Source organism: Mesitornis unicolor, unplaced genomic scaffold (genome assembly GCF_000695765.1).
Source record: "Mesitornis unicolor isolate BGI_N332 unplaced genomic scaffold, ASM69576v1 scaffold3710, whole genome shotgun sequence".
Lineage (NCBI taxonomy): Eukaryota > Metazoa > Chordata > Aves > Mesitornithiformes > Mesitornithidae > Mesitornis > Mesitornis unicolor.
In genome coordinates, this window is record NW_010156151.1 from 16541 (window position 1) to 30806 (window position 14266).

The 14266-nt window shown below is 46.9% G+C and overlaps 1 protein-coding gene across 1 annotated transcript in view; it reads left to right on the top strand.

Moving 5' to 3' along the window:
* COL20A1 (collagen, type XX, alpha 1) overlaps positions 1-14266 on the top strand; it is a 46430-nt gene that overhangs the window by 1446 nt on the left and 30718 nt on the right. Inside the window, exons 2-15 of the mRNA XM_010180382.1 lie at positions 1575-1685; positions 3073-3216; positions 3449-3607; positions 4489-4689; positions 5846-6001; positions 6553-6672; positions 6838-7002; positions 8561-8725; positions 10071-10243; positions 10887-11016; positions 11562-11707; positions 12997-13120; positions 13591-13730; positions 13991-14120. Coding sequence (XP_010178684.1) covers positions 1575-1685; positions 3073-3216; positions 3449-3607; positions 4489-4689; positions 5846-6001; positions 6553-6672; positions 6838-7002; positions 8561-8725; positions 10071-10243; positions 10887-11016; positions 11562-11707; positions 12997-13120; positions 13591-13730; positions 13991-14120 — 2064 coding nt within the window. The remainder of the gene's footprint in view (positions 1-1574; positions 1686-3072; positions 3217-3448; positions 3608-4488; positions 4690-5845; positions 6002-6552; positions 6673-6837; positions 7003-8560; positions 8726-10070; positions 10244-10886; positions 11017-11561; positions 11708-12996; positions 13121-13590; positions 13731-13990; positions 14121-14266) is intronic.

Sequence of the window (14266 nt, forward strand, 5' to 3'; positions counted from 1 at the left end):
CAACTGCAAATGAGGGTGGGCATTTGAGTATAGATGCTCACTGTGCAGGCAAAGGACATGTTCACTCATTGCAAATTAGAGCTGCCTGCTGGAAAGGCAGCTGTAGGTACAGCATCAGGATGGAGGGGAGACAAATCTGCTGACTTGCCATCCTACAGCCAGTCAAGGGAAAAATTTTCATATGGCAACATTTGTATGACAGTACAGTTATGATTTACCAAGGAATCGCTGAGTCGAAGAGTGACACATGAGTTCAGATGTCTAGCTGGGGCTTAAAAGGTATCTGTGAAATCTGGAGATGATAAGAGACTGTGCTCTTTCTTCTTTTTACCTCCTTGTCTGATGCTATTTTTTTCCTCGGGATTTGTCATTTAGTTTGCTGATCCCTGCAGCAAACTGATACAAGCTGGTGCCCATGAGTTATGGTCCTGACAGGAACTGTTATTTACACTTTATCGAATTTTATTTCTTTTTTCTTTTTCCTTTCCAAACCCAGCTGGTCCTTGGAGTTGCCTTTGAAAAGATCTTTCTGCAGAAGTATGGGATTCATCACTGGGGGAATTTCTGTATTTCTCAGCAGCCCAAGGCTATTGAAGAGCCTCTTTAAGCCCTTTTATCTGTTTGCTGCCCTCCCATTTCAGATGTTTGCACTAAATGCACTGGCTGAAATAAAATATCCTGCGTAAAAGCTCCTGGGAGAGTCCTCCAAGATATGAGGGGTGGAGAGAAAGCCCTCATTTCTAGGGCAGACTGTTTTCCCTGTTTGCAGCTTTATTCAAGTCTCAATACAGAATCACAGAATGTTAGGAGTTGAAAGAGACCTCGAAAGCTCATCCAGTCCAACCCCTGCCAGAGCAGGATCACCAGAGCAGTCACACAAGAACACAGCCAGGGGTTTGGATGTCTCCAGAGAAGGAGACTCCACAACCTCTCTGGGCAGCCTGGGCCATGCTCTGGCACCCTCACAGTGAAAAAGTTTTTCCTTATGTTTACATGGAACCTCCTATGCTTCAGCTTGCTCCCATTGCCCCTTGTCCTATCATTTGACGTTACAGAGAAGAGCCTGGCTCCTTCCTCCTGACACTCACTCTTTACAAATTTATAAACGTTAATGAGGTCGCCCCTCAGTCTCCTCTTCTCCAAGCTAAAGAGCCCCAGCTCCCTCAGCCGCTCCTCATAAGGGAGATGCTCCACTCCCTCCATCATCTTTGTAGCCCTGCGCTGGACTCTTTCAAGCAGTTCCTGTCCTTCTTGAACTGAGGGGCCCAGAACTGGACGCAGTATTCCAGATGCGGTCTCACCAGGGCAGAGTAGAGGGGAAGGAGAACCTCTCTTGACCTACAACCACCCCCCTTCTGATACACCCCAGGATGGCATTGGCCTTCTTGGCTCAAGGGCACATTGCTGCCTCATTAGGGGATGCTGAGGACCCGCATGGATTGATGAAGGTTCTGTTGGTGAAGGCGACCATTCCCATGGCCACAGAGGAGATGGTGTGTGTGGTGTTTTGTGTGTACACGTGCAGAGGGAGGAATTGCACCTGTAACAGCACAGACACCTCTCCTCCTCCCCAGGGTCAGGCCGGCTGAAACTCACTGTACTTTCAGAAGACAGGCTCCAAATGAAATGGAAAGAGACTGAAGGCAGCATCAACGGCTACAAAATTCGGGTAAAGCCCATGGCAGGTATGTGCTAACACACTGGACATCAGACCCAGCAGAGGTTTGTGTATGAGGGACTGAGCTCCACTTTTTGAGTGGTGGACAACAGGAAAACAACAGTAAGAGTATTATTTAGACCTTAAGGTGATAGAGAGGGAATTATCTGCTGGCTGTTCTGGATTCAAGTGCTGAGTACCTAGATCAAAACTTTCTACTTGGCTGTACACTCAGTACAGACAAGAAGCCTTTCTGGCCATCATGAGAGCAGTCTGTAGTGTCACATCAGTGCAGACACTGATCGCTCCATCACTCATTCATGAGAGAGAGATGAAATTAACCTCTCTTCATCCTAGGGGAAAACCTTATCCAGAAGTGTTGCCCTCTGGAACTGTGTGAGAAAAAAGCTGAGGAAAGGTTTATTGTCTGGTTCTTCTGTAGGAGCTCCCAGCTCTCCCCACACCTGCAGGGACACAGGATGAGAAATCCTCAGCCCTGTGTGTGTGGGGCTGAGCCCCCTGCCCAGCCAAGCTCCAGCTCTCCCTAACTTCGGACACTGAACCCAGTGGTGTGAGAAGGACACAACGTCCCTCGGTGGGGAGCAGTGGTTGGAGGCAGCCTTAGTCTTATCTGGCATTAGGTTTTCAATCACTGCCACTCTCCCAGTGAGCCAGAGAAGGGAGCTGCCAGGCAGGAGTGCGTGCAGCAGAGCTCTTGTTATCATCCACCCACTTTTAGCTCAGCCCCCACCTGTTTCCTGAGCAGGAGCGGGAGGTTTCTCATTCCTTCCCTGACCCTCAGCTCAGTGGAGAGCGATGAGCATCCCAGGAATGCAGGAAATCCCTGTTGGAGCTCCCAGCACATGCCTGAGACTTTCCCTCTGCGTAGGCTGGGGTGCTCCATCTTCAGCCCTAGGCATGAGCACAGGGATGGAGGTGTCAGAAACACATCCATCTCCGTAATATAAAGCCTGTAGACCACCAAGAGTGGCTGGGATAAGTAAGAAGAGTCTGAGCCACTTCCTCACTTTGTCACGTATGACCTCGAGCACATCAGTTGGTTGGATGTTTTCACAAGCAGTTTTTACTAGTATTTGCTCAGTCTTCACCCTCTGAGGGCTGGCTTTTCACTCAGCAACTCCTTCAGAAGTTGGTGGGACTTGCACTAATGCTGGATGGAAACTGGTTTTCCATTTTGGGCATGTATCAGGGAATTAAAAACAAAACAAAACAAATGTTCTTAACTCTGGATTGGAAAAAAGAGTAAAATTCAGAGATCCACAAAATTAAAAAAGAAATAGGAGTCGATTGAAGTTTCTAGTCAGACATTCCCTGCATTTCAATAGTGCTTTTGCTACTGTCAACTTAAATTTGAGCTCTAACAGTCTCTGAACTGTGGTTTCATCCCACCTCAGGGGACTCGGAGCAAGAAGTCATGCTGAAAACTAAGACACCCAAAGCCACAGTGGGGGGGCTGAGCCCTACCAAGGAATACACGCTGCAGGTCTACGTGCTCAACGGCTCCCAGGAAGCCCTGTTTGCCAAGAGGAAATTTGTGAGTAAGTAGTGTACTACATTTTACCATTCAGAGCTCCTGAGGCTCTTGGAGATGTGGCTCTTGAGCTCATCCTCCAGAGTCTGCTCTGTAGACTCTGCCGCAAGCACAAACTCTGTTACTATTTTGGTTGGAAGGTTAGAAAGCAAGATGAAGACCCAGGGGATGAAGGATGGGCTGTGACTCACAGACCTGTCTAGACTGACTCTCTCTCCCTGTTTTTGGTCTTCCTACAGTAGAGGAGCTAAAAAATGCATCCCAGACTAGAAATAACCGAAGAAACTCAGGAGCTGCCTCAGGGAAGAACTTCACCTCTTCGGGAAGCTCAGCAGCTGAGCACAGCGGGGTGGCAGAGGCCACCCCACCACCCCTGAACACTGCTTTGACGCAGCCAGGTGGGTGCACAGATGTCCCTGAAACCGATCCCACCCTGCCCCTGCAACCCCTACTTCATCAGGGACATGCAATGAGACATGCCAGCCTGGTCTCATCTCTTGTGTGCATTTCTGAGCTACAGGAAAACATTAAGCAATGTAAAGATAATTGCCCCTCATGCCAGCCAGGCTGTCCAGCCTGGCAAAGCACATTCATGCGTTCCTGGGGCTGACAGGTATTCAGATTAAGCAGACATAATCAAAGCTTTCAACTGAGAGTGGATCCTTTGAGAACAAGATGTTCCCAAAGCACTTGGGCTGACAGTGCCTGATTTCCTAGGTTGTGGATGGCCTACAAGAAAGGGTGAGCTTTCCCCTATGGCTGACGACTGCATATAACTGCATAGATTCTCATGTGTGTAACATCAAGGTTTGCATGGATTCAAAGAAACATTTATAGATGGTGATGGAAGAAGGATCCATCGGGGCCATTATACAACAAGGCTGGCACTGATGCAGGATGTTTCTGAGTCCCAGATTGTTGAGGTCAGGAGAGTCCACTGGGTATCGGGTGCCATGGTACATTTCCTCTGGTTTATGTTTTATAAAAATTCATTCTTTTTCATCATGAGAGACAACGGGAAGGACAAATTTTTTTATGTGATCCATTGCTGATATTATATTATTAACTCACAAGCCCACTTGTAGCCCACTTAGAGGCATGATTGATGATGGTTTCCACTACTTAGCTACCTATTTGCAGAAGGTTGTAGAACTTTATTCCTCTCTGAGCTCCCTATACCTCTGTGAAATGTGGTTGAAATCAGCTGAAGATTGCAGCAGGTTTCATGGGGATAACACAGCTAGGGACAATGTTTGTTCTTTTCCTCTTTGGAGCACAGCAAAGGACAGAGCTGAAAAGAAAAGGCAGAAGGGGACTCAGTCAAAAGGCTCAGGAGAAACCACAAGAAACCAGCCCAGTGCAGAGGTCAGCATGACAGGAGCAACACCAACACCAACAAGATCATCCCAGCGCACTCCTGTGAGCTCGGAGAGAGAGTCTCTAGGAAAAGAAAAGCCCACGAAAGATTCACTGAGGCGAGGTGAGAGGGGTTTCATACATGCACCATTTTCCCTAAAGTTCATTGAATGCAAGCCTTCCGTCCCACTCTCTGTCACCAAAACTTTTGAGTACAAGTGCTGCTGATAGTGCTTTTAATTGCTCAGTCGTGCTTTGGGAAACTGTCAGGAATCACTGAAGAATTCTGGAGTTCTGCAGAACAACACAGATTTTTGCGAAAAACTGAAGCTAGGCTAAAAATTCCTTGCAGACAGTTTAATTTATTGATTTGTCACTACTGTCTCTATTCATGTTGCCAAGTCCCTCTGCTTCTGACAGATCCGTGTAAGAGTTTCTGTCCTTCAACAGACTCCCTAGCCATGGACCTTCCAAGCCTTCAGAAGGGTAGGAGCACACAGTGATGTTCCTTACCCAACCTGCTCCTCCTCCTGAACTTGTTCATGTTCCACATGTTGAACTGGTGGGAATGGGATTGGCCAGAGAATCCTCATTTGGTCCCTGGAGACCGGAGTAGGAATCCATTGCTGAGAAAAGAGACAGGAGAGCAACCTCTTTGCAGCCCACTGAATCTTGCTGGGATCACCTATTTCCCTCTACCAAAGATGAAAAGTCCCCCACCTGAAAAAATATTTGGGGAAGATGCATTTGATCAGCAACATGCCCTATCTTATCCTCTGTTAAGCTGCAGGCCTGGGGTGGGGAGAAAAGCAAGGCTTGAGTATCTGTGATGCCAGCAGGTTTTTACAGAGAGATTGGATTTAATATAAAGCCACGAAATAATTATAGCCCACGGGTTATCTCGTGACGGAATGGAATTAAGCAATCACCTGCAATTCTTGGAGACTTAGGCTAGATAAAAGGGAAGCACTGGGCCGGGGCTGAGATGTAATGGAGCTGACAGCTTGCAGAGAGCAGTGCTTGGGTTAGGCACACACTTCCTGACAGCTTTAACCCATTCTTTGCAGAAATGGAGCTGTGCAGCACTCAGTTGGTACTGAGATGGGTTAGCCTTAGCCACGGGGTTTTTCCAAGTTGTTAGGATGCGTCAGGCTGCCAGGTGGTCCAATCCACCATCCAGACAAGGCCTTACACGCAGATTTTCTTTTTATCTTGGAACTGAAGCATTTTTTTCCTCCATTACATTTGCTGCATTCAATTTCAAACCTTATACCCTCCAGGTTCCCAGTTTCAGTGCGACACATCTGCAATGACTGATATTGTCCTGCTTGTGGATGGATCTTGGAGCATCGGACGCAACAACTTCAAGCTCATTAAGGAGTTTCTGAGCAATTTGATTTCCCCATTCAGTATTGCCCAAGACAAGATAAGAGTAGGTAGGACACTTTCCTGTTTCCTGACCTCGGGAAATCCATGTTTGAAGAAGCCTTGGTCTCTGTTCCTGTGGTTATGGGCTCCTCTGAGGAGCTTTTATTCCTTTAGAGTGGGGTCCTGCTTGCTGCTCCTGACAGCTTTTCCCATCTGGTAGGAAGCTCTGGCCTCTAGTGGCTGTGAGAAATAGCTGCACGGTGAACACAAGCAACATCTGCGCAGCACCAGCTCAGGTGTGGGTGCTGAGATACATTTAGGATTTGCTACCTGCCCCTGGTGAGGTGCTCAGCCTCCACAGCACTGCACAGACAGATGCAGTGGCAATGCTACACTGGGGATGCCACTGTACCTGGTGGGGTCTGAAGGGTCACCTTGCTGCCTGCATGACAAGGACCATGCAGAGTAGTGGAGCTAGAAACCAAATCTAAACACCCCCACTCCCTTTCGTTATTCTGTGGCATTCTCCCATGCAAGTCTGACACCGCCTCCCCAAAACGCATTTCCTCTTGCAGTTTACCTTGGCTTGAATGATGCCTATAGCTCTTGCCTTCCCCAGGGCTGTCCCAGTACAGCAGTGATCCCCGCACAGAGTGGGATCTGAGTGCTTATTCTACAAGGGACCAGGTCCTGGAGGCTGTGAGGAATTTGCGGTACAAGGGCGGCAACACCTTTACAGGTAACTCCATCTCGATCTGTGTGACTGCAGTGGGGGAAGCCATCACCATGGAGTGACATCCTCCATGGGGACCAAGGCTACTGGGGGCAGAGAAAAGAGCAGAGTGGGGCAGGGGAGTGTTGTCTGCCAGGCTGTAGCACAGCACCCATCTCTGCTCGTCCCCAGGTCTGGCACTGACCCACGTCCTGGAGCAGAATCTGAAACCAGATGCTGGTGCCCGGCTGGAGGCTGAGAAGCTGGTCATACTTCTGACTGATGGAAAATCCCAGGATGATGCCAACCTGGCTGCTCAGACCTTGAAAAGCCTGGGCATAGAGATATTTGCCATTGGTAAGATCACAACCATCAATAAGCTGTAGGATAAAGCCAATCCACTTTTGAGGTTATGTTCCCTCAACTTTGATAGAAGCATCTTGAGCCTGTAAAGCTAAGGTAGTAGCTAAGATCTCATTACATTGTGGCTAAGATGAAAATTAACTCATTTATACAGCACAGGCAGTGTCTTCAAAGGGTGTTTTTATTTTTTTTTAGAAAAGCATTCATTCACATGAGAGATTTCACATTTCCCATCTAAAGACCTTTGTGAGCCTCAGAGACCTGTGCCATAAGAACAATATTCTCAGCTGTGGAATTAGGCAAGAGAACATTGTATTGGGGAGGGCAGGAGACCTCCTTTATAATTACTGCCTCTCACAGCTTTCCATTTCTCTGAATAATAACATTATCTGCTCTTCACTACCCAGCAGCAATAATGAGACACAAAGTGGCCTTGAGCAGCAGTCCTTGATGACTCCACAAGTCTGCTAAAGACTAATATGTGAGCAATAAAGTTACATAGAATATTATCCTAAAATTGCAACCCCTAAAACTTTAAGTGCTAATTTATGTCAGGAACACACAAGCAAGGGTTTTTTGCATAGGGCTGTGTAGCTAAAAGTGGCTGGCACGATGATTCCTTTCATGGACTGAGTGGAACTGCTGAGCCTCAGGTGTAGGTTGTGCAGCCCAACAGAATAACATCTGTGTACCTGAAATCACTCAGAGATCAGTTCCTGGCTGGAGTATTTGCCTTTCCTCTCTGGTTAGAGGAAGATCATGTTGTTTGGTCCGTAGACGTGAGGACCTGAGTATTAATCTCAAAAGCACCTTGGTTCTCACTGGAGATAAAAGGAGAAGGTGGGTAGCAAAGCTGTTAATGTAATGGTCTTGGACTTCAGAAACCAGGCAGGATCTCTGATTGGCAATGATTGGGTGATGTTAGGGCATTACTTGCTTGGGCGATGCTAGAACACCCTGAGCCTAGCATTGGGAAGCAAAATAAGTTGTATGCTGTGGAGCTTGGTCTGCAGAGGGTTAATGAGGATGGGGAGCAGAAGGATAGGGATGGAGGATGCTCTGTGATGGTGAAATCCTGCTAAACACATGATTTGCTTTTTGCTCATCCCTGACTCTCTTGAAAGGCCTTGTGATGTTCTGGTGAACAACAGACTCTCTGTGGGGAGTGCTGGCGCCTCATAAATATAAAATTGTTGTTTATTCATTCCCTCCTTCCCCCATTTATGCCAACTGCCTCTTAGGGTGGAAAATATCTGCCTTCCTGGTAGCAAAGCCTGAAAGTGATGAGGGGGCAGGAAAACAGAAGGAGGTTTCACTGGACTGCCTCCAGGCCACGAATGACCTTCTAAGCCCACAGACTTGGAAGTCCTTCCCAGGCTGGCCTGCAGGAAAGCCCAAAGCCATTCTCAGACACTACTGCCACACTGGAAATACTGGGTAGCTCTGCAGGACGATGGTGAACCCATCCTGCCCCTGAACAGACACCACAGAGTCAGGAGGTGGGAGCTGCTCCTCTCTGGGGAGATTTCTCAGTCTCATTCTCTGGTTGCAGGGGTGAAGAACGCGGATGAAGCAGAGCTGAAGCAGGTGGCCTCGGAGCCGCTGGAGCTGACGGTGTACAACGTGCTGGATTTCCCACTGCTGGGCTCCCTGGTTGGCAGGCTCACACAGGTCCTGTGCACCAGGATCAAAGAGAGGAGCAACAGGGAAAATGCAGGTGAAGTGAAACCTCCTCAGTGGAGGCTGAGCTTCCTTCTGCTTGCCATCCATATTCCTTGCTGTTAGGATTGACCCTTTCTCATACCTTTACCTCCATGAGCTCCACCACCCTGTCTAGCCCTGATTTAGCCCTACCTAAATCTTCTCCTTCAGCACTGGTCTTGCTCAGTCATTTTGCTGCCTGACAGTGGTCCTTGCCACAGCAATCTGTTGGCCAGTCTCTCCTTGACTGTTGTCTCTCCTCCTTGTTGTCTTCTACAAGTCTGGGTACAGTTCTTCCACTCTTGCTCCACTGCTGCTCTGCTGCAGACTCCAGCAAGTCATGGAGAGGTGCTACCTGTAGATGTTTCCATTCTGATGCTCTTGGTGTAGATACTTGCTTTTGGCCTCTAAGCCAATTCAGGCGACTGCTGGTTTTACCAGGGGTTTGGATAACTCTTGGTGTATAGAATCACCTAATAAGATTAACTACCATTACTGAGGGGACTTCTTTTCACTCTTCCATTATCATATGATGTGATAAATGTGTTGTAACCGTCTCCTTTTCTGAGTTTCTGCCAATGAAGAAGAGGCAGAAAAAGCAAAAGAGCTAATTGGAGAATAGAGAGTGTACAGAGGAAATGTGGAGGTAGGAAGAAGAGATGATAAAACATCTAAACACATTTTTTTTCCCCCAATTTACTTTAAATGGTGGATCTCCAAGGCATTTTCAAGTTAAAGCCAAACAGCCTATTTCTTTCCTTTGCTGGAGAGCAGCTCCTATGATGAACAAGAGAATGAAGAACCACTCCAGATGTTAGCTTAGGTCCTCAAGAGAAATATTATGTACTTATTTCCATCTCTCTCTGCTCTAAGATTGGCCTAAGGAGAATGGGGAAGTCTAACTTTCAAGCATACTTCTATTTTAATGCTCTGGAGAGGCATACAAATAAATTGATTCTTCCGTATTAATTTGTACTTGTTTGATATAATTAAGACATTTTTCAAGGATGCAAATTAGGCTAAAGAAACATAGGTTCCTCAAAAAAGCATCCAAAATAACTTGTTTGTTCAGTTTGGCAAATTTTCATGATTGAGGAAAGCTGGGTCATGTTTTGGTTACAGCCAAAATTTCAGACTTGTGTTGGAAAAAATATTCCCAGCACCCAGCAAAATACATGGAGTATTTATGTTCTCTGTATGCCCAGTTTTTAAATATTTATTTTGGAGCTGTTTGGAACAGTTTCTGTAGGAAAAGAGACTGTAGCTTTATTTGAAAAATGTCACTCATATTTATGAGCTAGAAAGTACATTTGGCAAGAGAAGTCTGCATATAAGAAAGTAACTCTGTTTTTAACTCCTAGGCAGCGCTGTGAAAGATATCCCTGTGAATGCAGGTCCCCAGCTGAGCCCAACTGACCTCAAAATATCAGCTGTGACCTCTAAGAGCATGCACTTGACCTGGAATCCTCCTCTGAGGCCACCAAAGAAATATCGGGTTGTGTATTATCCATCGAAGGGTGGTGTCCCCAAAGAGGTGAGACACCTTTCTCTGATCATCTGAGACTGCAGGGTCTGCCCTGGTGGCTGGGAATTGAAGCAAACTTGAGTAGACAAAGAGAGGAAGGTAGAGGTGCAGTCCTTGTGGGGCATCAGCTAAAGCCAGAGATGAAATTCAATGCACACTGGGTTTAAATGTGGCCAGTTGATAGGATCAGAAAGTAGAAGAGGACATCAGATAAATGTTGTCTCTCTAGAAATACTGCAAGCCATTCTGATTTTTCTCTTATGTATTATCCCCTCCTTAAAGCATCTGTTTTGACTCAAAAAAGAACACACAGGTACACAGAGCTGTTCAAGGATGCTCATCTGGGATGGATATGACTTAGAAAAGTAAATCCAAATTGTTGATGGCTTTGCATTGATTTCAGTGAGAGCACTATTAGAGTCTTGTGCTTGATGTTTACTTTAAAGTATAGGAATGCTTATTGCCTCCTATCTCTCTATTTTTGGAAGATGCTAACTGGCACAAAGTTTAGAGGACAACTGGACTTCGTGTCTTCTGGTCACAAATCTGCCACAGTGAAGCCACATTTGCCAGGGAAGGACAGTTCGGCCATTCCTTTACTAAAGAGTGGGTAGCACCTCCCCATCTTGACAGCCCTCCTTTGTGCTTTCAGGTGGTTTTAGATGGAGCAGTCTCCTCTTTGCAGCTTTCCAATCTGACCTCACACACGGAGTATCTGGTGTCGGTGTTTCCTATTTACGACACAGTTGCTGGGGACGGGCTGAGAGGCGTCACCTCCACATGTAGGTCGTGAGTAGAGAGAATTGCGCCGTTGCGTGGTTGTGATGGGTGAAATAAAGCTCTTTCTTTGCAACCATCTCAGACTGGAGCTTGCCATTGTACTCTTGCCCCTCTCTCAAGTTCAGTCTGTCTACAGCTATCTCCATCCATGGAGATGTCCAGAACTTCACCAGACAAGACCCTGAGTAACCTGCTCTACTTTGGCCCTGCTTTGAGCAGCAGGTTGTACCAGAGACCTTCAAGGGCCCCTTTCCACCAGCCTCACTCTGCAAAGGGGACCACTGTGTTGAGCTCCCCCTGACATGGCAATAACATGTCAATAAATAACAATAAATAATATCTTGTAACTCCTTGCCACTTTTCTATCCCTGAGCTCCAAATGCATTAAACTTACCCTCTGTAAAGTGAGAGCTCCACTGTGTCATATGTGCGGAAGATGTCCACCAGCCTGCAGAAGCTGTTGCAAAGCCAGGTCTCCTCTGGGGTTTAAGCTGTCTCAACCCTCATACACTGAAGATACCTTTTCCTGCCTTGTTTCTCCCTTCAGTACCTTTGTCATCCCCTCGCTCCCTGCGCGTCTCCGAGCTGAGCCACAACAGCATCAGGCTGAGCTGGAAGGCATCCCAGGGAGCCACGCAGTACCTGGTGCTCTGCTCCGCAGCCCCTGATGGAGCAGAGGACTACACGACAGAGGTAGAGTTCATGAGAATAACGACAACATTTTCTCTCTGTCTGGGCTGAGTTTAGTTCCAGCTCTATCCTTTGTGAACTGGTATTGTGTGTTTGGTTGGTTGGGTTATTTTTAAGTGTCAGCACTATTGCCAGCAACGTCTTTCATGGAAATTATTTTTTAATGGTTTATCTCAAAAGGATTTATAATTGTGAGGGTTTCACGTGGGAAATTAAAGTATAGGGAGAGAAATTACTACATCACTGGGCCCCCGGAAACCCAGGCACTGAACTTGCACTTCTGCAGCCCCAAGTGTAATTGCTATAACCTGTACATAAATTGTCTTTGCTTTATCTTAAAATGTTAGATAAAAAATTGTTAGGGCTGTTTTCGCTGACCTCTAAAAGCAGACCTATGGCATTGCAGAAGAATAAAACAATGGTCAATGAATGGAAAATCCTTAAAACATCTAAGATCCATTTGTAATATGTGCACTTTATTGAGTTCCTTGGAGTACCTGTAGGCTGAGAAAATGAATTAAAAAAAAAAAAGAGGAGTGGGGGGAAGATGCATTGCCTCTCTGATTCGAATCCCCCTCATGAATGCACAGCAACAGGAGCAATTGCAAGATGGTTTTCAAAACAGAGCAGTTAATGCTTTTACTCAGTTTGCAGTGCATAATTGTGGGTTTTTTTAAGATTAGGAATGTTTGAAGGGAGACCAACATTTTAAATTGTATTTTAACATATTAGAACGTTTCTGCTGTTACCTGACCAACACACTGTAAGAGTGCGATGCTGTAAGGCGATAGAATGTCTGCAAAACCAGCATTAAAATGTTCCCAGCCTTGCATAAAACTGCGCTCTGTTGCGTGCAGACTCCTCAGAGTCCCTGGGGTGCATCTCTGCAGTGAGCAGTGGAGGAGGAGAGCTGTGGCCAGCATTAGCGGCAGGTGGCAGCAGGCGGCTCTTCTGCAAGAGCTTTCCATGTGTCTGAGAGAAATGGGATCACATCTCTCACATGCCACTCACAGCCCAAAACAACAACCGCATCCTCTTTGTATAAGAGACTTATACCTCTGCAGACCAGGGTAGGACATGGGGGTGTGTCACCTCAATGTGCTTGGTAGCCCTTGAGAAGAGAGGCAGAGAATTGACCACTGTAAAACACCTGCCCAAGTGGTGAAGTCTCAAAGTGGAGGAATCCCCTTAGCATAACCAGAGACCTTAATCTGTAAGATCTTACTCTGTTGAGGGCACTGGTAGGTACTCCAGAACTGAAGGATACCCCCAAAACACCTCTCTGTTGACAGGTGAAGGTGGCCCAGCCTGAGGTCCTGCTGGAGGGTCTGTCACCCAGCACAGAGTACTCTGTTGCGGTGTACGCAATGTATGGGGAAGATGCGAGTGACCCAGCCAGCATCCAGGAAACAACCCGTAAGTGCTGTTGCTGTTGATGGAGTCGTTCTTAAACACTTAAGGCAGGAGAGATGTGTGAAATGAGGTGCTTCCCATATTGTGCATGTGGCTTGTAAACAAGGTGCCTCTTCCCTGCCTGATCTTAAGTGAATATTGGTCCCCGAGGGGATCTCTAATTACATGGTGAGCTGTGAAAAAGGAGTGGTTTTCCCTTGGTAAGAGAAATTCTAAAAGAGCTTTTCCCTGAGGTGTTTGTTGTTTTGGGAGAAAAAGAGAATTATTTGGCTGTTTCTTCAACTAAGGCCCTAGTAGCCTTTCATGGCATCCCACAGACATGTATGGTAGTGACATAAAGAGAGTATTTTCCCATGTGGTGAATGAATCTTAGTTCAAGGTGGATTCATCTAAAAGCAGCAGGAGGCAACTGGTGTCATTGCCAAAGTGCAGCCTGTGAAACCTCAGGGTGCTGTCACAAACTGTTGTTTCAGTGGCCTTGAGTCCTCCCAAATACCTGAGCTTCTCCGAACTCAGCCACGCATCCGTTCGAGTCAGCTGGGAGGCTGCATCTCCGGCCGTGAAAGCTCACCGTGTCACCTATGTGTCTAGCAGAGGGAGCAACACTGGGGAGGTGAGTCCTCAAGGGGGAGATGGGGCCTCAAGGAGGAGGTGAGGCCTCAAGAGGAAGGTGAGCCCTCAAGGGGGGAGTCCTCAAGAAGGAGGTAGGTCCTCAAGGGGGAGGTGGAAGGAAAAGAAACTTGGGAAGTCTCCTTATGGAGGACTTATGGAGGGCTTATGGGCACTTTGGATGCCGTCATCACCCACGAACAAACCCTTCTCCTAATGTCCCCATGCTGCTTCCCTAATGCTCTTACAACTCCTCCACTGCAGGTAGAGGTTCCTGGCACTGCAACATCTACTGTCCTGACACCTTTGTCCTCCCTGACCCAATACTTTATCAGTGTCTGGTCTGTGTATGATGAAGGGGACTCCTTTCCAATTACTGGCAATGTTACCACCTGTAAGTAGGGAATGGAAATGCTTTTGATCCCAGTAACAGGTGAAAAGACTTGCTTGTGTGTGTCTGAACTGGGATGTTTTGAAGATTAATTGCAGCAATCCGTGGCACGGACCCTTGCACAAATCCCAGATGACTGTTGTTCTTTG